The sequence below is a fragment of the Lactuca sativa genome, chromosome 6 (assembly GCF_002870075.4).
Source record: "Lactuca sativa cultivar Salinas chromosome 6, Lsat_Salinas_v11, whole genome shotgun sequence".
NCBI lineage: Eukaryota > Viridiplantae > Streptophyta > Magnoliopsida > Asterales > Asteraceae > Lactuca > Lactuca sativa.
This window is the reverse complement of record NC_056628.2, coordinates 38,925,874-38,952,434: the sequence shown is the minus strand read 5'-3', so window position 1 is coordinate 38,952,434 and position 26,561 is coordinate 38,925,874. Positions and strand designations below refer to the sequence as shown.

Here is a 26,561-nt window from a genome sequence, read left to right as displayed (position 1 = left end):
CTCCGACTCGACGAGTCATAGCTCCAACTCGCCGATTCCATCCTTCTAATAACACCTTACACCCCTGAACTCTTGCTTCTGAACTTGGGGTGTTACAAGTGGTTCAGGTGAGTGATCGTTGACTTGTTGACCAAGCTCATTTAGGGCTCACAACGTAAGGAAGGAGTGCTCACGACGTAAGGAGCGTATGATGCACTCAAACCCTAACTTTTGGGTATTTATAGGTATAATATTATTAGGGTTGCTCCTCCTCAGCCTTTTTCACTCCCAAGACCTCAAGAAACCCTAATCATAGCCCCCATTGAAGTTTTTGGTCATTTTGGTGTTATTCAAGAGATTTTGGAGGCTTTGAAGCTCATTAAGGAGAAGAACATCATTGGTGGTGCATTGGTTTGCTTTTTGGCTTCATCATCAGCTAGTTGTGGAGCTTTTGGACCTTTGTAAGTCCTCAAGCTCATACCTTTCCTTTCCTTTCTTGCTAGATCTAAGTTTCCATGCATTTTATGGCTTGTAATGTTGGTTAGCATGCATGGAATCCAGAAAGTTGGAAACTTTGTGGATTGTAGTGGTACCTTAAGCCTTATAAGTCTCAAATCTGGATTTTGGTCATGGTTTTGGACTCCAAGTTTGAGTCTTGGACCTTTTTACTTCATTTTGACCCAAGTTGGTGTTTAAGTCATGTATTGGACATATGTAACTAAAAAGGTTCGATTTTTATGGCCCTTGGGGTCAAGAAAGAACCTCTAGACTGTCCCATGTTAAGGCTTAATGGTTTAGGAGCTTAATGCTCATTTTTTGTCAGATCTAGACTCACGACGTGAGGAATGAAGCCTCACAACGTGAGAGCACATTTGAGGAAGTTCCTGGACTGAAAGCACGACCTTACGACATGAGCATGAAGATCTCACGATGTGAGCAATCCCTATGCAAGTTTTTGACTCTTTGATTGTGGGCTAGCTTGGTGTTGGACTTGTCTTTTGGTTTGGGCTCATAATGGGCTAAGGATTTAGAGTAATGGACTTCTGGTTGGGCTTGCCTTTCTGGTCTTTAACTAATGGGCCTTGAATGATGAATTGGGCCTTAGTAGGCCTTGATTGGGCCCAATAGGCTTGGACTTTGGGCCATCGGAAAATCATTGGTTCAGAAAAGTAATTGGCCTTTGGGGAAAGGCTCATGTAAGGGTTTGGGCCCAATTTGGAAAATTGGGCCATTGATGGATATTTATGGATTGATAGTTTCGGGCATTGGTTGTGAATCTTGTTGGGCCAGGGGTGAAACGGTCATTTCACCCTAAGTAAGGACTATTGGGTTTTGACTAAGTGTTTTTTCAGTACTGATAGCTCGGGGAGCCGAAGGATTAGCAGTTCGGGGAATTGTCAGTTAGTAGCCAGAGGATTATCCGCGAGACTTTAGCAATGCGAGGTGAGTTTCCTCTTGTTTGTATGGGTCTACGGCCGCAATGCCGACCCATTTAGTTTATGAATGATAGGAAGATTCGGGGGTTAGCCCTTGGTCTCAGCTATGTTATATGTTCCGGATTACGATCCGATGTTGGGGTAAGCCCGAGCAATGTTTATATGCTTCCAGACTTCGGTCCGATGCCAGGCGGGGCCCGAGGAAGGTTTATCAGTATGTTATTCCGGACTAAGGTCCGATGTCGGGGCAAGCCTGAGGAATGTTTGCATGATAGATTATACTTGTTTGTATGATACTTGTATGTGCCTGGTAGGGAGGTGAGTGTGGGCGAGGTCCTGTATCTTATCACTAGCTGAGTATGGACAGGGTTCCATGACTCATCAGTAGCAGGACAGGGGCGGGGCCCAAGTTAGGCGAGGCCTTAAGATAGGAAATACATTTAGAGTATGTTTTCCTTATGTGCTAGTATTAGTATATGATATAGTTGTATGAGTATAGCGGGGCCCCGAGACAGGCGGGGCCTAAGAGAAACATATCTATATACCGAGTGGAGCTCAATGTTAGGCAGAGCCTGATGCTGGGCAGGGCCTGATGCCAAATTCGTCCGATGTCGGGCGAGGCCCGATGTAGCGGGCGGGGGCCCAGTATATGTGCTTATGTGTATGGTATGTGGTAGGTTGGGGAACTCACTAAGCTTCATGCTTACGGTTTTTAGTTTTGGTGTCAGGTACTTCCAGTTGCAAATAGAAGATCTCAGGATGATTACATTGCACATACCAAGATGTTTTAGCCTGGGATGTTTACTCTGATGTTTTTAAAACTCTAATAACAATGTTTGAGATATTATAACTTATGTTTTGATGAAAGGGGTTGATAACTGTGGTTTTATTAATGATTTCAAACGAAAATTTTGGACCGTATTTTTTGGGATGTTTCAATAACAATAGCTACCATGCCCGTATTGATCAACCTCCTTTTGAGATGCTTTATGGGAGGAATGTGGGACCCCGATATGTTGGGGTAAGTTTAGTCAGCGATTTATAGGGAGTACCGAAGTGGTACTCAAGACGACCGAGCTGATTCAGTAGATTCATGGCAGGCTTTAGATAGCTTAGAGTCAGCAGAAAAGCTATGATGACAAGCGTCGATCAGACTTGGAGTTTCAGGTTAGGGATATGGTTCTCCTGAAGGTGTCACCTTGGAAAGGTGTCATCCGATTCAGGAAGCGGGCAAGCTGGGCCCCAAGTATATCGTTCCTTTCATGGTTATATCCCGGCTGGGCAGGGTAGCGTATCGACTGGACCTTCCAGTGGAGCTTAGTCAGTTTCATAGTACTTTTCATGTCTTGCACCTAAGGAAATGTTTGGTTGATGATTCCATAGTAGTTCCATTGGAGGACATTCATGTGGACGACCTCCTGAACTACATTGAGAGACATGTAGCGATCCTCGACAAGAAGATGAAAACCTTGCAGAACAAGGTTGTCGATCTGGTTAAGGTGCAATGGTAGCACAGCAAGGGTTCAGAGTAGACGTGGGAGCCTAAGGATGAGATGAGGGAGCATTATCCAGAGTTATTTGGAGCAGTGGACTTTAAGGAAGAAGTATGATTCAAGTGGCGGAGAATTGTAACATCCAAGGTTTTGGTAAGTTCCCTTTTGGACACTAGCGTAAAATCCCTTTAACATTAGTCCCTTGGTTAGTACACGGGGCATACGCATTGAGTAAGCTTAGCATACTAGCCATAGGTTGGTCGCGAATAATTAACCACATATGTTGGGCGTACATGGTGTACGCATGGCATACTCATGTCTAAATCAAAACCTAGTTTGTAGGGTTTGCACCATATTTAAGGACCTTAAGTCCCCCAAGTCCCTTACCTTTTCAGCGTCCATTGCCCTTGAAGTGCAAATCTCGAACCCTAAGCCACCTTAGTGCGTTTGTGAGCTTCTTGAATGATTTTTGGTGTTTCTTAGAGCTTTTGAAGAAGAAAGAGGCTTGAGAAGAAGTAAGGACGTGGGAAGAGCTTGTAGATCCAGAAGTTTGGCACCATTTCTAATTCATTGAGGGTATAAAGCTTTAACCTTGACCATTGCATGTTTAGATCTAGTTTTAGGGTGGAAATGTCATCTTTTGGTCCCATAGTTTGGATTCTTGGAGTTAAGGAACTTCAAACCATATGAGCTGCCCTTTTGAGCTCTTGGAGGTGTTTTGAGTCATAAAAATCAGATCTTGATGGTTAAGCCTCAACCATGCAAGTGTTAGGGAGCAACCAAGTGTGCTTATGGACTTGATTCATGTTTTGAGCCCCATCCTTGCATGCAAAAGCATAAAGTTTGCAAATTTATGGCTTAGGACGTTTCTAGGGGTCTGGATCTAAGTTTTGGACGTAAGGTCTTAAGGGATTAAGACATAGGGTTAAGTTTGGCTTGGCAGACCAGTATGTCGTGTGTACTCAAGTGTACGATGCACGTACTAGGTCAGCACCTCGACCTTGGTCAACACCAGCGTATATTGGGCGTACAAGCCAAGTACGTCATGCGTATGCGAACTGTGGGCTTGGAGGATTTTGGGGTCTTTCGGGTGTTCGGCTTTTAATTTGAGAAAATTAGGCCTCGGGCCCACGTGAGTGTAGCAAGTCCTTTTTGGGCCTAAGGCCATGTTTGGTGGTCCTTAGGCCATAATGGGCCATAGAGGCCCTATGGTGGGCTTGTATGCCTTTTTGGGTTTTGTGGTTTTTGCCTTGGAGAGATGGAGGCCCAATAAGGCAAAGGTAAAGGAGCCTTTTGCCATAAGTCAAGGACTAGGATTTTGGACCTTGAGTTAGATTGTAACGTAACTTCTAATTAGGGTTTTGTGCTTGTGTGATATGGAAAGGAGTTCGCGAGTCATCCGCCGAGTGCAATTTGATACCCTCAGTCTAAGGTGAGTCTTCCTTCACATTAGTCGTGGGTCAAAGGCACCAAAGCCGAACCACTAGTTATGTTATAGCAGGATAATTGTCTTTGTGATAATTGTCAGTCATGTCTATATTTGTATGATGACTCGGTGATTACTGTTATGATATTATGTTGTAGTAATAGTATGGGTGAAATAGACTCGGTATCCGGTTGAAATATACCGAAGGGGTAGGCCAACACCCATATATGTTTGGTAGTATCCATTTGAGATAGACCGAAGGGGTATGCCAGCACCCAGATATGTTTGGTTGTATTCGGTTGAAAAAGACCGAAGGGGCAGGCCATCACCCGAATATGTTTGGCACTATGTTTGTTTAGTATGTTTGATTAGTATATGGTATGATGGGGAAACTCACTAAGTTTTTTGCTCACAGTTTTCAGTTTTGGTTCAGGTACTTCTAGTTCGAAGGGTAAGGGTCCGACTTGATCGCACCTCATTATTCCATATTTTTCCGCACTTAGTGATTTTGGGATTTGTAGTTTGATATTATGATACAATGTGACCCTTTTGATTACTTTGATATCAGTTTCTTATGAATGGAATGAATTATAAAATCAAAATTTTTATCTGTTTTTTTTTTTTTTTGGATGTTACACATAATCTTTCATATTTTCTATATTTCTTCATATTTTAATGTTGTATTTTTATATTTTTCATATTTTATTAATGTAGTTTGATTTTCTAAATTGTCAAACAATGTAATACATAGGTCTCTAACCTAGTTTGTTAAAAATATATAAATTAATTATTGATTGCATTAAGTCATTGACATGCACGGTCTTAATTAGAATTCACCAACACGAAAAAATGAATATATGTAACTCAATTCTTCCCATTCTAACTAAATGAGTCGAATTACTGAGTATATGCTACCAAAATTTGGACAATGAAGCTAAAAAAAAAAACAAAAAAAAAACAACTCCTACTTGATGAACGTAGAAAAGGGGACACCGGACACCAGATGTGCCTACAACTAGATTATACATTCTGTACATGAACACCATATCTTCCATCTTTTTTCTTCACTAATTTCTTCAACCCTTTGTTTTCCACACCTATTGACTGCTACAAAACTCAAGAAATCCCATGAATTCATGATTATGGGTCATCCTCATACTTTTATCAATGCCAATAACCCCTGCATATCAATCCAAGTTCATCATGCTACATCTCCTAAAACACAAAGTACAACAAGAAAAATATTTTTCATAACTTTACCCATTGTAAGAGCACTGGTGAAGATGACAGCTGAAAGAATGAAGACGATAATTGAAGCTCTTTTTAGTACTGCAACAAGTTTTCTGATGAAAAACTGACCCCAGAAGCCAGCTGTTACAGATACTGCCATAAGATACAAGGCTGCAAATAAAAAATGATTCATAAATCATAATTTGTATTTAATGTTTTAATGAGATTGAATGGTGATTAACTGATTATAGAAATGGTGACTATATACCATGAGGAATTGGGAATCTTTTGAGAAGGTAAAACTCGACTACAGATAATGATGATGAGAACATCATCACAAATGTCGCTGTTGCACTTGCAACCTATATATATATAACACCAAGAAGATTTTTTATTTTTATTTTTGATTGACTAAAAGTTATAAATAAGTTGTGTACCTGTGGCATGACACCGATCTCAAGTAAAAGTGGGCCAAGAATGAAGCCACCACCGGACCCCAAAAGCCCACCAACTGTGCCACCCAAAATCCCACAAAATGCACAAAACGTAAGGTGGGGCCCAGTCCAATCGATTGCAGCTTCACACACTGATTCAGGATTCCCCATGCTTTTACGCTTCTTGCTTTCTTTGTACAACTTAACGCATTCGTGTCCAAATACTGCTAATGCTACAGGGAACTACAAGAAACACAAATAGACATAAAAAGAAAGTGTATTATGGTTTGTTCTTGCATTTAACCCTAAAAAGAATTGTTCAATATGATGCATGTTGAGATAACATAGTTCGACTACAAATTACCTGTATTATGGTGATTACCCAATATGATGTACTGCATGCTACTAAGTCATTCTGCATGAAGATTATAAGCACGAGGTTGCTATAAAGAACATGTATTGAAAAGTCAAACGTTTTATTTTTCAAATTCAAATTTCACATTGATGAGCTTACTGTTTTCACTCAAAATGCTTCCTAATGATATTAGTGTCATAATAGATCTGTGTAATAACAGTTTGTTTTCCTTAAAGTCATCACAACTAATTGGTTTGACTCTTGAAAGTCAAAAGTATAGTTGAGAAAACTACTTGCCTTAATGATCTGAAGAGCAAGAAAAGCAGCCCATACGACTATCAGGGCCATTAGCTTCTCCCAACGTAAATTGAACAGAAAAATTTGCTGCAAATTTTGTTGGAAATAATAAGAAAATTAAATGATTACAAGGAAAAAGACGAAACATTAAAGTTAACAATAGTCACCATTGGCGTTTTCTCTTCTTTAGGAATCAGTGGCTCGTATGTGTCAATAAGCACTAAGAACAAAAAAGCACAAGTTACAAAAAGCACTCCAAGTTCAAAAAGTATCACTTTTGATCCAAAAAGATTCATGAAACTTACATTCACCACGAGAATTTACAGTTGGCTCTCGTGGTCTTTCCATTTCTTTCTGCCATAATATCAAAAAAATATTAATCATAAGATTAAGATACTTTTTGGCTTTTTATTATAATATGTTATAAATTATATGTCAATACAATCATTTCCACCTTCATTATTGTCTCTTCCTTCCACATCTCTATAGCTTTTAAGAAAGACCTTGAAGATGTCCCTATCAACAATATATCATTTAGGGAAAAGAACTTGAAAAAGAGTTCTTGATAGAAGTGAATAAAGAATTGCTAAACTACTAATAACTTTGAATAGTTAGAACATACCATGAAAATACTTAATGGGTATTAATCTTTATAATAAACCCATAAATCAAAACTGAATTTTTAATGATAATTGATGAGGGTAGGGGTAGGGGTTACCTGAAAATAGGAGTATGGTAAGAACAGTGATGAGCCAATAAGGGAAAACAACACTAAGAGCAACACCAAGAGTGATTCCAAGCATGAGCATAGGCTGAAATAAGAGTGCTAAATCATAATCTAGAATTGGTACTTCTCTGCATGGATGTGGTACTCTTAGGTTATACCAAACTGATGATGTTGATGCCCCCATTATCATACCTTCAATTAAAAACTCAAATCAAATTCAAACTTTCTGAAAGACTTCATTCCAAATATCAGTAGAAACTTTAAGAATCACATTTTGTGAAATGAAACATAAGTCCCCTCTTAGAAAACTCAAGAAACATTGTAGGTTTGAATCCATTACATAGACAAGAAATCCGAAAAGAGAGAGTGAAAACGCACACTTAGAAAGAGCAGCAGCAGACTTGGTATCAAATCCAACGATTAGAGTAAGCATGGGAACAAAAATGCCGCCACCACCAACACCACCAACTGTTCCGAATGCAGAACCCAAGAACCCTATTATCGTTGCCATCACAATTCTCCAATTCAACTCCAATTTCTGAATCAAAACATTAAAGATGAAAAACCCATTCCGTTATAGAATCAAAAGCGTCAACGATCATAATTGTGGGACTTACAGGCCAGATTCTGTCGTCGGACTTGGAAATGAGGGAAGTCGGAGGAGAAGGAGAAGGAAGAAAAGGGTGACGGTTATTGTGATTGTAATGGTGGGTGGTGATGTAAATTGAAAGGGAAATGACGGAAAAAACGGCTAATAGAGAGAAAATAAACCCTCGTTCCATTGATGCTGTGTTTTTGCTATCTCTGAGTGTTTGTGTGTTTGATCTCTCTTTGTTTGTTGTTGGTGACCTAATCTTGGCACCTGGACCAGAGGGTCATTGCGAAACTGTGTGGACGTACGTGTAACCTTTCATGTAATGGCGTCCATTTATGGAGGCGACGATGAAGAGGAAGGGCTGTGTCTCACGTGAGGTTCAACATGGCAAAACAAAAGTGATTACTGTGTAAAACATTTAATATTTTTTTTTGGGTGTTTCGGGTTGAATTTGATTATTTAAAGGAAAAACCCTAACCCATTTAACTTGGTTTACATTATGAGTGAGCATGGTATGTTTGGTGCGGTTTTTTGTAAAAACTAAACCGAAAACCCCAACTTCGGTTTTTTGAAATTTAGAAACCGCATTATTCGGTTTTATGCGGGTCGGTTTTTGTGGTTTTTTTTTTTATTTTGCAGTTCAGTTTTTTCTTTGCGGTTTTCTGTTAGTTTTTTTTATTTGTTTTTTTTTTTTTGCCTTTTTACTAAAACTCGGGTAACTCAACTAGTTACTTTAACTCGGATGAGAAGTGCTAATCATTTTTGTGAAACTTTATGTAGAGATGAAGAGCGCAAAATTTTTCATCCCCAACAATGTTCGACTCCTCAAAGATGTCGGTTAAAAGTCATAGACTTGACTCTCTTATATGAAATGTGAGAATGGTGAAGTTTTTATCTCAAATGCGATGACGGATACACTTATAAGGTTGGCAAAATTAAAGCCCAAATGATATCTTGGAGATGAAGCGATACCACCAACTCTTGGTTTTAAATCAAATAACATAATCACTCATCCAACATGTTTTTAATGTTTGAATATAATATAAATTAAATATAATATTTGTTTCACTGGTACATACGATAATATGAATTAATGTATTTATAAAAATGATATTATCATTCCTAGTACGCTTAATATTAAAATGTTAAATAATATAATAAACATTATTTGTTCTTGTAAATATCACTATATGTATACTTAAAAATATATATTCATCCTCTGATAAGATAGATATTTATATTTATAGAAATTTTAATTGTCAAGACTTCTTTGTTCTTACAAATATCAATACTTAATATATATATATATATATATATATATATATATATATATATATATATATATTTATTTATTTGGTGTGGTTCGGTTTTTTGCGGTTTTTGCAAGACTAGAAACCGCACCGTACCGAACATTTTCGGTTTTTGCAAAATTAAAAACCGCACCGTTGGTTTTCATTTCGGTTTCGGTTTATGCGGTTTTTTTTGGTTTTTTTGGTTTGCGGTTTGGTTTTTGCTCACCCCTAGTTTACATGTAAATAGACGATTAACCTTGTGTTATGTAGAATAAGGTCACTTTTTATAGCTAACAGGTGTGAAACCCGTGTACTATACGACTTTATTAAAAAATAGTTTAATATCAATGCATAAATATTAAATATTTAAAAAAAATAATTTTACATAAATGCGAATAATATAATATAATGAAAACGTATTTCAATCTATACTAATAAAAACTATTGACATATTTTAAAAAATAATGTTAAAAATTAAGGTGTAAACATTAAATATTTTTTTAATTAACTTTTGAAATAAATACAAACGAAATGATGAATAAATAGTTATTGAATCTATACTAATAAAAAAATTATTAACATATTCTTGTTGTGAACCAAAATTTTGAGACGATGTTCTTTTCATTTATTACGGTAGAGATAGAAATGTATTATACATATATATTTGTTTATAAAATTTGAATAAATAATAAATTTGTTAGAATTCAAATTAAAAGTCCAAAAAATTAAAGGTATGTTTTTAATTCAAATAAGAAGCTGATTCGTACACAACAATTTTCTCCATACACAACAATTATTGTTTTTAAATGTTGTATTGTACAACTATATAATGCATAAATTGTTGTGTATGGTAAAAAAACTGTTGTGTACGAATCACCTCCCTTCTATAAAAGCTCATATTTCACGTTAATTATATCACTATTCCGCCCATGATATCTATTTGCATGTAGTCGTTTTATATACATTTGATTACTTGTTAAAAAGGTAATATATTTTTCGATTTATGACCGGTTACTCCAGGTTAGTCGGAAAGAATGACTTAATAGAGTAATATATTTCTCATTTTGTACACATTTAGTCCTTAATACTTTTGTACACATTTAGTCCTTAATATATTTTTTTAAAAAATAAGTCCTTTTTGTTTTTGTACTCATTCAGTACTTATGAATGATTTCTTTAGGTTTTTCTCACGACATCTTACGTGGGGCAATCATTGATGAGGTGTTTGAGGTTGTTGATGCTTATGTCCATCGCGACCTCGACTGCTTGGTTGTGTAGGTCTTGTAGTTTGGCTTATGTCTTGTGTTCTAAACAACGTAACTTCTTCATACGATATCAAAATTTAACAATCTTTATATTCACATGTTCATTTTTTGAGTCTACTATAACTTTCGTTAAAATTACTCCTGTTAAAATGTAATGTAGTTTTATTTAGGATTTTATAAAAAAAAAAATTCATACATGCATTCATAAAAAACATATGGGTATAAAGATCATAAGTAAAAATATGTTACTTTTTAACGGGAGTAATCTAAACGAAAGTTGTAGTAGACTAAAATACGAACGCATGGATATAAAGATCGTTAAAATCTGAGATCATATGAAGAAGTTATGATGTTTAGAACACATGACCTAAGCAACCGAGTAGCCGAGCTTGCGATGGACAAAAGCATCAACAACCCCAAACACCTCATTAATGATTGTTCCATGTAAGATGTTGTAACACTCGAAATTTGAGGAGCAACTTTAGGTATAAATCACCTTTTGGGATTGGACACGACGTGTTGGAGGCACCAACACAACGTGTGGAGATAAGAAAAGACGCGGGTCTCATTAAGAGCAACACGACGTGTTGCCTCCTGGAACACGCTGTGTTGATCGCTAGAAATGAAACCCTAATCTTCCGGGTTTTCTCCATATTTTAAGGAATGAGATGGCTAGGGCTTGTTCACCCTCAGCCCTCAAGCCCTGAAGGAACCCTAATCATTTTTCCCTGTCATTTGTGAGCTAGTGTGGTGTTTTTGGAGCCAAAAAAGGAAGAGATTGGAAGAAGGAAGGCAAGATCCAACAAGCAAGTCCCTCATCTTTTAGCTTGGCACTCTTCTTGACCTTTGTTGCTAGATCTTGGATTTTGTCCCTTTAGTTTCTTATTCTTGAGAGTTGTAAGGGTTAGATCTCATAAAGTTTGCAACTTTATGAATCCCCAGGTCAATGTGACCTTACAGAGTATTGGATCTGGCTTATAGTTGAGTTTTGATATCATGCATTGAGATTAGTTCATAATCCTCATTATTAACCTAATATAGGTTCAAGACATGCATTGGACATGCATGTCTATAAAGCACAAACCTTTGGGATGGTTTTAGTGCTAGAACCTCTTATAGAAAGTATTGGGCATCAACTTTAAGGATTGAGTGCTTGTTGGTTAAGTCCTTGCATCTTTTAGCCTTATAGATGAGTTTTTGTCCCAGAGGATAAAGTTGTCCTTCATATCATTTTGGTCCAGATCTGAGCTTTAGAGCTCTAGAAATCGAACGAAGGAGCTTAATGGATTAAGCTGCTGGAACTCTGATAAACACGTCGTGTTTGCAAGTCAACATGACGTATTGGCTGGGGTTTTCCCGACTGTATGGATGCAGGAGGAACACGTCGTGTTTGCAAGGCAACATGGCGTGTTGGAGTCAACACGGACTTTTGACTTTGACCAAGTTTGACCTTGTGGGGTATTTTTGTATTTCGGGATTTTGATGGTTATTGGTCATTTGGATGAATAGGTATTGGTTGGAGCTGAGATTCGGATTCGGGACCTCATCAACTATGGATCAGATCGAGAGGTGAGTTTTCCCCAGTGTACTTACGGATCGAACGCACCAATGTCGACCCATTAGATTGATATCCCGTTATGTGTGTTGTTATGTTGTTATAATCTGTTAGATCCTTATCCTGGTAGATAGAATGTTGTTATGTTGTTATGATATGTTAGATCGGTATCCTGGTAAATAGGATGTTACTATGCTCAGTGATCTGTTAGATCCGTTTGACTGGCTGCAGACTGTTATATGATTATCTGTTATATGTACACATGTGTGATTGTTGGATGGGGCTTCTTTGCTGTGTGCGTAAGCCAATAGGATAGGGTATTCCAACCCAATGGTTGATTGATCCGTAGTATGTTGGCATTCCAACCCGATGGTTGATTGGACCCATAGTATGTTAGCATTCAAACTCGATGGTTGAGGGGTCTGGGGTATTCCAACCCGATGGTTGATTGGACCCATAGTATGTTAGCATTCCAACCCGATGATTGAGGGACATAGGGTATTTCATCCCAATGATCGGAGTTGAATATTATTGTAATATTAATAAATTTTACTTATATATAAAAAAAAATTACATTTGTGGCCTATTTTAACTATTCACACATGCCTTCAAAACCAACGGATGTACTTCCATATATTTTAGATCTCTTGTTTCTATAAGTAATAATTTTATTTCGATTTTTCTCAATAATTAAGCAATAGATAATGTCATTAGATGGCGAAAAAGCTACACACTTGATTGTAAATAGTCTAACTAGTAAACATGAGTAATATCAATAAAAGTGGCTTTTCGAACTGGTAATATGATAAGGTTTGCCACTTAAATAATAAACCCAATGAAACATGGACACACTCATAAATAATTAAATTAACTTTCACCTTAACCTTAACCACTTGTTAGGGAAAAAATATAGCATCCAATAAAATGAAAACCTATTCTTCTCGAGATCGCGACGCAAATTTACTAGATTCAATGAACCCAAAAATGGCAGATGATAAAGGCCTTTGAGTTTAAAATTCGTACATTTAAACGAATTTTTGTATAGAGGATCTCAAACTTCGAACGATAGAAGAAAATATATATTAGTTAGGCGTTATGTTAATCTTGGTTTGCGTCGATATATTAGTTAGGCGTTATAGAAGAAAAATATAAATTAACTTCACGTCGATATAGTAGTTAGGCGTTATAGAAGAAAGATATAAGTTAACTTCACGATTTTGGACAACGAAATAACTTTTTGACACATGATTTTTTGTAACGAACTAATGACATTGATGACATCAGCTTACATACGTTGCTGGTGGGTTGGGATTTTTTAACTTTTTAGCTCAAAACTTCGGGTGGAAAGTCTAGGGTGCTTGATGACGTGCCCTCAGCACGGGTTAGGAGTCGTGTTCAGACGTGCCAGAGAACTCCCCAAGACAGATCATGCCTAACAGAGCAAGTCTAACGGAACATCGCACTTGCGGATGCCCCTAAGCGCAGGGCGCCCGCAGAGAAGGCTCGACCCCACCAGGGGCGCCTTCCGCTCCGCGACAAAGTGTAACGGCTCCAGACGACAAGGAGGATGCTCAGCGCATTATCGTCTGAACCAATCTTTAGCTCTGACAGATCAATGACCATGATTACTCAATCAGTGCGCCCGGTCCTGTCGGGTCTGATGCCCTTGTCCCGTACGGACTAACAGAAGGCCCTAGTATAAAAGGCCTCCTTCGGTACCTAGGAAGGTAAGTTTCTCTCTCCCACTTCAATCAAAGATATCCAAGTCTATCCACTGACTTGACCCTCAGAGCGTTTCCCCAGGAGCCTCCTCCCGGAGAACGATTAACGGTTCCACCCTGTTGTGACCTTACAGGTTCATCGGAGCATCCATGTAATGTCCCAAAAATAAGACCCGAAAATCTTTCATTTTTAAATTAATAAAACACTAAATCATATCATTGTCATAAAACCAAGGTAAAATAAGTTTATCAATACATCATCATTATCATGGTAAATCACCAAATTCGGAATCGAGTGGTGTGTGCTCTACAATCACCCAGGGCTCTTGCCTTTGAAATCAGAAGTACCTGAAACATAAACTGAAAACCATAAGCACAAATCTTAGTGAGTTCCCCAAAATACCACATAACATACATAACTAAACATATAACGGGCCCCGCCCAAGTCGCATAACGGGCCCCACCCACTGAATATAACGGGCCTCGCCCACTGAATATACTGAGCCCCGCCCAAACTCATATAACGTACCCCACCCACTGAGTATAACGGCCCCCGCCCAAAGTCACATAATGGGGCCCGCCCACATACAAATCATACAAGCATAACAAGTTAATAGCATACAGAATAACCATCTGGCCCATCCCAACATCGGACCTTGCCCGATAAGCATACCAACACATAACACATGTAAGAGTCACGAAGACATCTAGCATCCTAACATAAAAAACCATGGGTCTGCTTTGGTGCCTTCACCCCGCTAAACACAGTGAGGAGATTCACCTCATACTGCTGAATCCCATAGATAAATCTCTGGTTGTTGGTTTGGTAAAATCCCTGCGTTATCAATCACGAAATAATATCCAATTAATAATTGGATCCCAACTCACACTAAGAGTCTAAACTAGGATAAAAGACTTTTTTACCCTTTACCCAAGTTGGCCCAAGGTCAAAGCCTAATCCAATTTCTCAAAGGGTCCAAATTCCAAAATAATCACTCAAAGCCCAAATATAACCCAATTTTCTAAATTGGGCCCAATCCCTTTAACGAGCCTTTAACCAAGAGAGTCCAATAAAATGTCAACAGCCCAACAATAGAATTCTAATAGCCCAACAAGGCCCAAGATAACTAAGTCCAACATGGCCCAAAACGAGAGCCCAAAAGTCCAAAGTCCAATCTGTTGAGTACGCGAGGTATACTCAGCTCGTACGCTTAGCGTACTTGCTTAAGGGCTTGTACGCGTAGCATACCTGCTTGTACGCCCAACGTATTCCACCAACTTGGTCAACTTCCTATATTCAGCTCTTAATCGATTAAAACTTCAACCCAAACTCAGATCTGACTTCCTTAAGGTGGTTTATCACGTAAAGTTACCAACTTTATATGCATGTATGGCTTAATGAGGCGCTAGAGCTCAAAAGAGCTAAATAATTGACTTAACACATGCATGAGACCAAAACTGTAACAACCCAATTTTCACGTCCAAAAATTTCATTTTTAAATCAATACTTTGGAAAGCATTTGTAACTAAAACATTGTCTGATCAAATCATTCCACAATACGAAATCAACTAAATATCAGAGTACAAATCCCAGAACAATCTCGTAAGGCAGAAACAGTGTATGTGTATGATGTATTGCTACCGCGCCAGCTCCTTCCCCTTCAAAGAAGAGGTCCCTGAAACCAAAACTGAAAATTGTAAGCACGAAGCTTAGTGAGTTCCCCCAACGTACCACATACCATACAATCATATAACCTACAGTACGATCATATATCGTACCATACTTGTCAGGCATTTCTGAGGTGCCTGACCTACCCGGTACGGCCATTCTGGGGTGCCGACCTACCCATGCGGCCATTTTGGGGAGACGACCACCCTTCGGTCCTAACAACCGAACCTCGGGGACTGTTTCACCCCTACCACTACTACTATCACATATCATAACATAACATATTATCAAACATATCTGGGGTGTCTGACTACCCTTCGGTCCTAACAACCAAACTCGGGGACTATTCCCCTCCTACTACCCCTAACACATATCTCAGATCATGCTAGCATATAATCATGACATCACATACGACGTATCTGGGGTGTCTGACTACCCTTCGGTCCTAACAACCAAATTCTACTACTATAACACATCAAGCTAGCATATAACATATCAGGTAGTAGCAAACCTAGATGATATCACAAAGACAATCATCTAACATAGAACTCCTACTGGTGGGTCATCATTGTGGCCGTAGACCCACCGTTACTGGAAGGTAACTCACCTCGAAGTAGCTGCTGATCTGCGCGGGAACTGTTTGTCTGATGCTGCTGCTTCGGAAATCCTCCGGCTGTAATTCCCACGAAACACTCAATCAAACACTGCTAACTGTTCTTAGGGTAAAATGACCATTTTACCCCTGACCAAGTCAAAAGTCAAAGTCAAAGTCAACTTCCAATTGACCCGACTCGCCGAGTTGGCTCGCTAACTCGTCAAGTCCCTATCCAGTCGATTGTCCTCACTCCCGTCCCTACTCGTCGAGTTAGGCATTGACTCGACGAGTTCTCCTTCTATACAGATACCCAATAGTCCTTCATTCGACTCGCCGAGTTGTATGAACAAATCGTCGAGTCTGTTCTTGAGGCAAGGAGATTGCCTTGGACTCACCGAGTCAAGGAATTGACTTGCCGAGTCCCTCCATTACTAATTCTGGCTTCCGACTCGTTGAGTCCACTTAAAACTCACTGATCCCACTCAGCGTAACTTGAAAAGGGGAAAATCGGGAATTCGCGACTCGACTCGCCGAGTCGCATGCATGAAACTACTATATACTCGTTTCTACTTGAATCCAATGCATTCCATTCATAGATCTGGGTTCTTAGGGTAGGTTTTACACGTAAAGTTTCAAACTTTACGTGTATTCATGCATCAAAAGGGAAATAAGAGGCTTAAAAAGGACTAGAAGAGTAGATCTAGGACTTATACACAAGTTAGACTCATAAAGGAAATAGATCCAAGCTCCTAGAGCTCAATCATGCCTAGATCTGAAGTCCCTTAACACTATAAGCTCATTACTCAAAGATCAAGACTAGAAGAGGCCTTAAAATGACTATCTTAAGCTCTTAATGAGATAATAATGAAGGAACAGAGAGGGTTTCGAGTCAAATACCTCTAGAAGCTCTGAAATGGCACAAAGATTATGGATCTTCTTCCTCTCCTCTTGATCTACCTTCTTCTTTTCTCCAAAACTTCAAGGAATTGCACTAAAAGCACTCAAATTACTAAAAGAAGGGTTAGGGCTTCGTGAGGGGGTGTTCTGGACGCAATGGGGGCCGTTATGAGGCACAAAACGATGTTTAAATAGGGTGCAAACCTTTGAAATTAGGGTTTCATCCAGACTGGCGGACTCGCCAAGTCCAGAATATGGACTCGTCGAGTCGCCAACTTAAATGTGCTCGATATCTCGTCTCTACTCGGCGAGTCGGGCCTGCAACTCGCCGAGTTCTAGCTAAAAATGCAAAAATACTTAGATTAAAATACATACTAGGAACCAGGTGCTATAAAAACCACCATAAAGTTGCACCTTTATGCTTAAGAAACCTTTAATGTGCCAGGATAAGCTCCAAAAACGTCCTTAGCTCACAAAACCAACCAAAAAGGGACCAAAATAGCCAAAAGCAAACCAATGAATAAATCTATGAAATGGGATGACAAGCTTGAACTTTATACATCAAAAGCCACGAAATGAAGGTGCTAAAGCTGGATCTCAAGGCTCTCCTCCAAAGAATGAGTCTTCAAGCTTCTTCTTCTACCACTTCAAGATGCATAACACCCTCCAATGATCAAAACAATAGCTCAAAAGCACCACATAAAGGCAAGGGAGAACTAGGGTTTTCAAAGGTATGGAGGCTGGTTAAACAAGGCCAAATGAGGCTATCTTATGGTTTATATATGGTACAAGCCCTAAAATTAGGGTTTCTACACTGCTCACATACGCCCAACGTACTCCACGTACACCCAACATACGTGGATGAGCTCCGTGACCAACATGCATTCGTACGTTCAGCATACAAGGAGTACACCCAGCGTACTCCAACTATCCCAAAGTAAACAATTCTACCCCCTTAGGGACCGATTCTGCAAAACATTACACCCCATGGGTCTAAACTGAGAAGTACAATGAATCAAGTGTTACATGCCAGAAGCAGCGAATATCAATGCCCGGTGACTAGGCCGCATCAGTGTTGTTTGGTTCGTATAATGTTTCTATAGGAATTGGAATTGTAATTGGAAAATATATATGTCAGGAATTTGAATCCAATTCCACATACTGTTTGGTTGGCAGTAAATGAAATTGGAATTAATTCAAAATTTTGTTTTGTTGGCATGAAATAGAATTGCAATCCATGTAAAATAACAGAACTACCGCTTTTTTGTCTATTTTCCTTAATTTTACTGTGTTTTCTATCTTAAATGTGTGTGTGTGTGTGTGTGTGTGTGTGTATATATATATATATATATATATATATATATATATATTATAAACTACTCCCTCCGTCCCAATATTATTGTCCACAGACAAAAAATACACAAATTAAGAAAAACATTAATTACCACTAACTTTATATAATAAAATGACAGTTTTGTCATTACTTTGCATTTAATGTTCCATTAAATGTTTAGTTGGTTAAGTAATAATGAGGGGGTATTTTGGTAAAAATGTTATTTATTTTTAGAAGTGAACTATTATTTTGGGACAAACCAAAAAGGAAAGATGGACTATAATTTTGGGACGGATGGAGTACAAAATAGAAAATTTCTGTTTTATTAATTGAGCATTCATGTCAATGAATGTGGTAGGTGATGGTGGTGATAGTGGTGGTGATGGTAGTGGTGGCCGTAGCGGTGGCGGGTGGTGGCTGGTGGTTACGGTGACGGTGATGGTGGGTGGTGATGATGATAGGTGATGGTGGTGGATAGTGGAAGCAGTGGCGGTGGCGGTAGGTGGGTGGTGGTAGCGGTGATGCGGTATTGGAGGTAGGTGGTGGTGGCAGCAGTGGTGACAATGGAAGTAGGTGGTGGCGACGGCGGTGGCGGTAGGTGGTGGTGGGAGTGACGGTGGCGGTGGCGGTAGCGGTAACGGTAACGATAATAATAGTGATAGTGGTGTTAATGGTGGTGGCGGTAGTGGTAGGTGGTGGTGGCGGTGGCGGTGGTTGGTGTTGGCGGTAGCGGTGATCGGTGGTGGTGGCGACGACGGAGGTGGCAACGGTTGGTGATGGTGGTGATGATGGTGATGGTAGTGGGTGTTGGTGGCGGTGGTAGGTGGTGCCGGCGGTGGTGACGGTAGGTGGTGGTGACAGTGATAGGTGGTGGTGGTGACAGTGGCGGTAGTGGTGGTGAAGGTGTTTGGTGGGTGGGGGTGGTAGCGGTTGTGGGTGATGGTGGTAGAGGTTATGTTGTGAAATAAAACAAAGGTAATAAGGTAAAATATTATTTTCCTTCACAGTATGGAATTGATTACATCATCTTCTTGAAGGAAAGTATTTTCCCTTATTTGATGGAAAGTTTTTTCATTTAGGATTCTAATTCCATCATACAAAATTGACCAAACATTGGAATATGGTGGAATTGGATTCCTTTTCTTCCGAATTCCATTCCATTCCACCAAACCCAACACACCCCTAGTCTCTTCATCAAAGTTGGAAAAAAATCTAAGAAAGCAATCAATAGATATACGGGGATGAAAAAAATAAAGAAGAGAGAGATAGTTGTATACTTTGTGCATATAATAGAAAAATCAATCGAAACTTGATTCAATCACATTAACACAAAATTATATCGTTTGGTCCCTATAGTTTGTTGAAGCTAACTGATACGATCCTAGACCACAAGCCCACAGAAGACCCATTGACCACAACTGGGCCAACCTTCCAATCCAATGAAGGATCAACTTGAGGAACCCAAAAAGCAACAGAAAGTGTCTTTCACGTCTGCATCATTCTAAGAGGGAGACCTGGTCTTTCCTCATGTGTCAAATAATGGAGTTAGTGCTCCTGTGTAGAAGCCATGTTTAGATTAAGTGCATGCATGGTCATTTAGTTATTGTTGAGAGTCAGTTGTTAGTCATTATATAAGTTGTAATCTTTTTTTACTGAAAAAAAGATAGCAGAGAAAATTGTTCCAAACCTGTGTTTCTTCTTATTTCTATCTTCTTAGAGGTTAACCCTCTTAAGGGTCCTATCAATTTGGTGCTTTCATTCTCGATCTCCCCACCATGCCTCCCCGGAAAGATATTGCAACTGACATACCTCCTAAACCAGATCACCAACCAGTTGCTAATCCACCAGACCACATTCAAGCTCTTCTCCATCTTGCCACTGCCACCAATACCCGACTTGACACCCTCACCACAAATGTTGCAAATTTGATCAACATCATGACCACTCAACACACCAACCAGCCACCACCTCCGCCGCCACCGCCATCGCCGTTCAATCACAACCCCCGTCCACCGAAAATCCATCTCCCTACATTTGACGGTTCTAATCCTCTCGATTGGCTGTTTCAAGCCACCAATTACTTTGACTATTATTCCATCCAACCCACCCAACGTCTCTCCTTGGATCAATTTTACTTTACCGGCGAGGCCCTGAGTTGGTACAAATACTTAGCCAACAACAATGTTCTCACTTCATGGCCTGAGTTTTCCCATGCTCTTGAACTACGATTTGGCCCATCATCCTTTGAGAACCACCAAGCCGCCTTGTTCAAACTTCAACAAACTACCACGGTCACCGAGTATGTCGCGAATTTCGAACGGTTAAGCAATATGGTTGTTGGTTTGCCACCGGACGCATTGCTTAATTGCTTTATTTCTGGTTTACGACCCACTATCCAGAATGAGTTAGCCATCCTTAAACCTACTTCCTTCACCCAAGCAGTAGGCTTAGCAAAGCTCTTGGAAGAAAAACTCACTGCTGCTACTTCTCCTGCTGCTCTCAACCACGCAGTGTCCCTTCCACCACCAGTTCTTTTGCCGACCCCCACCATCAGCTCCTCCGCTTTGGTACCTGCCTCCGTCACTATCACTTGTGTCGTACCAGCTGCTTTTGCACCACTGTCCACTGCTCGCCTGTCACCGGATCAACTACAACAACGACGCGCTGTCGGTCTCTGTTTTCGCTGCCCCGAATGCTACACACTGGGGCACCGTTGTAACCCTCCGCAATTTTTACTAATTGTGGACAACACACCGGACCTTACAACAAACTCCACGTTACCAATGCTCACTGAGAATCCGGATGTTCCACATTTTCTTTCTATTTCACCGGCAGTTTTCTTTGGGATGACTACCGCCACCTCTATGAAACTCACCGGTCTTATTAAGGACCGCCCGATTAGCATCATGGCCGACTCCGGAAGTAGCCACAACCTAATTCAACTATACGTTGCTTCCTTGCTTAACTTACCAATCCAACCAACGCCACCGTTCCATGTTCTTGTCGGAAACGGTGAACCACTACATTGCCACAAGTTTTGCCCTCGCGTTCCCGTCACCTTGGATGGAACCTTATTCCCTGTACCACTTTTTCTTTTCGCCTTCACCGGATGTGAATTGATTTTAGGATATGCTTGGCTCCGCTCTTTGGGCCCCATTACAACAGACTTCTCGGTTCCCTCTTTATCCTTCCGCTTTAACAACCAACAAGTTACCTTATGCGGACATCGTCCACCTGTCATCGTGCCCTCTACTGTCGGTGTTACCATCAACGACCTTGAGGACTAGGTCCCATCTCAAGGGGAGGGCATTGATACGATCCTAGACCACAAGCCCACAGAAGACCCATTGACCACAACTGGGCCAACCTTCCAATCCAGTGAAGGATCAACTTGAGGAACCCAAAAAGCAACAGAAAGTGTCTTTCACGTCTGCATCATTCTAGGAGGGAGACCTGGTCTTTCCTCATGTGTCAAATAATGGAGTTAGTGCTCCTGTGTAGAAGCCATGTTTAGATTAAGTGCATGCATGGTCATTTAGTTATTGTTGAGAGTTAGTTGTTAGTCATTATATAAGTTGTAATCTTTTGCTAGTGAGAAAAAGATAGCAGAGAAAATTGTTCCAAACCTTTGTTTCTTCTTATTTCTATCTTCTTGGAGGTTAACCCACTTAAGGGTCCTATCACTAACTCAATATAACTATCTAAACTAATATACGCTTGTTCCTTATGGTTTTAATTGTTTCATAACTAGTATGAATTTACTATTTTACCCTTGTTTGATTTTTTTTTTTTGGTTTCTTCCTATGTTAAATTAAAATAAATACAAACCCATTTAACCTAATCTACCCACCCCCTCCTTGCGTCTCCTCCCATCTCTTTACCACCCACCACCCTTTTGTTGGAGAAAGAAGTTGGCACCCTTGCTGGTAGCTATATGCGTGTTTGGGTTCGATGACCGACGAAAGAAATCAAAGGCATGATCCTCCATGTGTGTGTTGATTCAATATTAAGAGAACAAAAACAAATAGAGTAATTTGTGGGAGTAATAAAGAAAGAAAAAAAAATTCATGAGGAAGGAGAGACAGTGAAGCATATAAAGAGAAAGAAAGGCAACAATTGCACACCGCTGCCGACATTGATAGCGACACAACGGGTGAAGAACGTGTGTGCGCAAACGGGCTTGACATTTTAGGGATTAGTTCTATTAGATTGTTTAGAATCAAACAGAAAAAAAAATCTCAAACTCCAGTATATGCGTGAAAATCTTATTTTGAATTTCATGTTGTTCTCGTTAAGAGCATTTTCTATCTCAAAATTGATTTGATCTATATTGATTTTATTAAATTTTTTTGAGAGTTAGTTATTTCACATCAATATTTATATCAATAATAGAAAAGTTAATAATTTTTGTAAGCATTGCACTATTATTCATTATGAGCCAAAACATATTCCAAATGAAATTTTTTGTTAGATGTGAGAGTGTTATTACGAAAATAAATAAATTATTTATTACCAAATAATCTATTATTTGTTATCTATTATATATCATAAAGAAAGTCATTTTACATAGTGTTGGCAAATATGTACCACAGAGAACCAATCAACATGTTACCAACCGAACCAATTAAATTGGTAGCCAAGTTGTTTGGTAGCCAATATGTTTGACTGGTAATACCATGTCAATTAAGTAGTCTTGGTACGGTAACGGTATGAAATTTTGAATATCACGGTTGTACCGTACCAACCAATATATATATATATATATATATATATATATATATATATATATATATATATATATATCAATTCATAAATACAAAGAAAGATGAGTTCTCATATATTCATGTTTTAATTAGAATAACAACTAACAAATCTTAGAATTACTAAACTAACACATTGACCGACAAATTTCTTGATACTTATTGTTTGATGTGCACAAGATCGATGATACATACACTAAAACTTAAAAAGGAATACTAACTTCTCATTCCTCGTACTTGTACTGTTACCATTTGTTTCCTCTAGCAACTTGCTAGGGGTGGACCTCTTTTAATCCTTTTAGTGGTTTACAAAAAAAAATACTACCAGAAGCGAGTGAAGCAACGGCCAAATGTCCACAAATTCAACTTATATTCTTGTATACTATATATTAGTTAAAAATTTTGGTATATACCAAATACCAATATATACCAACCAAATTTGTTGGTAGCCAAATTAATTGGTACCAAGTACACTTGGTACGGTACTGGTAGCTAAAATCTTATACCAACTATAGTTGGTATGGTACACAGTTTGGAGAAAAAAAAACTTGGTACCGTACCAATTCCACCCCTAATTTTACATGCACTTCATGGATTTGAAACCATAAACTTCTTAAATTTATTGTTAATATATCTAATTTATTAATTTAAGCATGTTATTAAATGTTATTTATTCTCATACTAATGATATATTTTCTTGAATTATTAATTTAGTGTAATTAAAATGTTAATTTAAATATCATGTTAAATCCAAATAAAAAGCAAAATATCATTTAAAAAGAAAAATAGTTTTAAACAATTAACTGTTTTATATATAATGTAACACCCAGAATCCACGAGGCCAAGTTAGGGAAGGAAAAACCCTAAGTCAATTAGTCAACTCGTCGAGTCCAAGGAAGAACTCGACGAGTCGGAGCCAGTTCCATGTCACGGATTAAATGGCCGACTCGGCGAGTCGGGGGACTGACTTGGCGAGTCTGGTCTGGGTTAGGAAACCTTGATTCTGGGACTTGGTGCCCTATTTAAGCATCATATTCTCATTCCCTCAGCCTCATCTTCAACCCCCAGACCCAAACCCTCACCCATGAAACCTTAGTGCATCTTGTGAGTGTTTGAGCCACCTTGGTGTGTTTTGTGTGCTCTTGAAGAGGAAGAAGAAGAAGAAGGAATTTGGAGGTTCAAGAAGAAGGAAGTAGATCCAGAATATACACTCCATTTGTTGCATTTCTTGGTAATCAAGTCTTCATCTTGGCTTTTGGTTTATTAGATCTCCTTATAGCCCCCTTTTTGGAAGGTTTTTGGTCCAAGAATGGTTGTCTTTGGGTTTTGGACGTCCCCCAAGCATGATCCTTTCAGATCTGGAAGTATTTGGGGTGGTTAAGGCATAAAGGTGCAAGCTTTATGCCATTAGGAAGTCCCATGCAAGCTTAAAGAGATTATTATGGCCTCTTGGAGCCCTAAAGGCCATGCAAGGAAGTAAAGTCCAGGACTTTACGTGGTTATTGGATGTCTAGAGTCTAGATCTTGATTTCCCTGTCTTGGTTTGGTGTAATAAGGGTTTTTTGGACCATGGGTTTATGCCTTAATGAGCTAGGGTTTTGTCTAAACCCATTAAGAAGGACTTAGGATGCGTAAAGCTAGAAACGTTACCCTTAATAGGTCATTTCCAGAGTGTTTATGAAGTTTGGAGTTCAGATCTAAAGTATAGGGGCTTAATCCTTTAAGAAAGTCCAACAGACCTAGGAACTCGGCGAGTCCAGGGAGGGACTCAACGAGTTTAAGTGAGTTGTCCCGTTTTCCAATTATGAGTCAACTCAGCGAGTCAGCGGAATGACTTGACGAGCTGACTCGGTTTGTTATGAGTCTGATTAGCCAGGGAACTCGGCAAGTCAGGGGCCGACTCGACGAGTTGGTTCGCGATTGTAGGATTCTGGGCTTTTGAACTCGGCAAGTTGATGGAACAACTCAGTGAGTCAAGTCAACCTGGAAGTGTTGACTATGACCATGGACTGTTGACTTTGACTTTGACCAGAGTTGACTTAGATTGATTTCCGGAGGGCATTTTGGGACTAAGTGTTATGTTGGTATTGGTAGCTCACGGAGCTAGGGTAGTAACAGTTCGGGGAATTGTCGGATAGCAGCCGGAGGTTTCAGCCAGTCTTCAGTTGTGCGAGGTGAGTCTCCTCACTATGTGAATGGGTCTAAGGCCACAATGCCGACCCATGTAGTTTATGAGTAGGAAGACTCGAGGGTTAGCCCTAGGCACTGTATGCTAGTATGTGATTTCGGACCAAGGTCCAATGTTGGGCAGGTGCCGAAGGAATGTTTGTATGTTAGTTATACTTGTTGTCTCTGTGATACTTGTATGTGCCTGGTAGGGAGGTGAGTATGGGCAAGGTCCCGTATCTCATCACTAGCTGAGTATGGATGGGGTTCCATATCTCAATATTATCATAGTAGGGGGCGAGGACCATGATAAGAGAGAAGTGAGTGTGGACGGGGGCCCGTATTTGACTAACAGTAGGAGTGTAGACGGGGTTCCATGACTCATCAGTAGCAGACTAGCGGCGGGGCCCAAGATAGGCGAGGCCTTAGTACAGGTGTTCAGTAGAGAATGTTTTCTTTATGTGCTAGTATATCATTTGATTGCATGTATGTGTATAGCGGGCGAGGCCCAAAGATAGGCGGGTCCTAAGAGAGACAGATCTGTATACCGAGCGGGGCTCAATGCTAGGTTGGGCCTGATGCCGGGCAGGGCTCGATGCCGAGTAAGACCCAATGCAGCGGGCGGTGGCCCAGTATGTGGCTATGTGTATATGGTTATGTGCCTATGGCATGTGGTAGCTTGGGGAATCACTAAGCTTCGTGCTTACGACTTTTAGTCTTGGTTTCAAGTACTTCCGGTGGCGGAGGGAAGAGCTCGGGATGATCACATGGCACGCACCAAGAAGTTTTAGCCTGGGATGTTTTTACTCTGATAATTAGAACATGTTTTGAAATGATACTCCACTTTGAATATATTTGTGTTTATACTTATGGTTTATTTAATGTTTTAAAAAGAAATTTTTGGTCTTGATTTTTGGGATGTTACAAGTTGGTATCAGAGCCTTGGTTTGAGGGATTCGGGCACGTTCTCGGGTGTGACTGAACTGAAATTGAGGACACGGTAAAGAAATTTTCAAAAGAAAATCGTCTTATAAAAAGAACTTTGAAAAGAGAACGGATTTAAAAAAAAAGGACTTTGAAACAAGAAAAAGGGTGTGGTGCATGCAATCAGCCGAGCTCAAGTAAGCTCTCCCAAATTACCCATACAAGTTTATGTTATGATATGACTATGTAATCAACATGCTAGTTTAGGGCTAAGGATCTAGGAAGGATGCCTTATATGCCTGTTATATGTGTTTATTGAGCTGCATGTTAGTGATGGGTTTTATGCATAAGAAACATTCCTATGTGCTCATACAAACCCTAATGCTTGGATCTAGGTTTCTCTATTGAACAT

The 26,561-nt window shown here is 39.5% G+C and overlaps 1 protein-coding gene across 1 annotated transcript; it reads right to left on the bottom strand.

Annotated features, from left to right (window-relative positions):
- Positions 1–4,827: 4,827 nt before the first annotated feature.
- LOC111894196 (sulfite exporter TauE/SafE family protein 4) lies at positions 4,828–8,233 on the bottom strand. The gene is made up of 12 exons (XM_023890278.3): positions 7,995–8,233; positions 7,756–7,915; positions 7,369–7,569; positions 7,105–7,166; positions 6,956–7,004; positions 6,818–6,870; positions 6,651–6,737; positions 6,363–6,413; positions 6,002–6,241; positions 5,833–5,926; positions 5,595–5,735; positions 4,828–5,514 (listed from the first exon to the last, which is right to left on the bottom strand). The coding sequence occupies exons 1-12, from the start codon at positions 8,157–8,159 to the stop codon at positions 5,432–5,434; spliced, it is 1,386 nt and encodes a 461-aa protein (XP_023746046.1). The 5' UTR covers positions 8,160–8,233; the 3' UTR covers positions 4,828–5,431.
- Between the last annotated feature and the right edge of the window lie 18,328 nt (positions 8,234–26,561).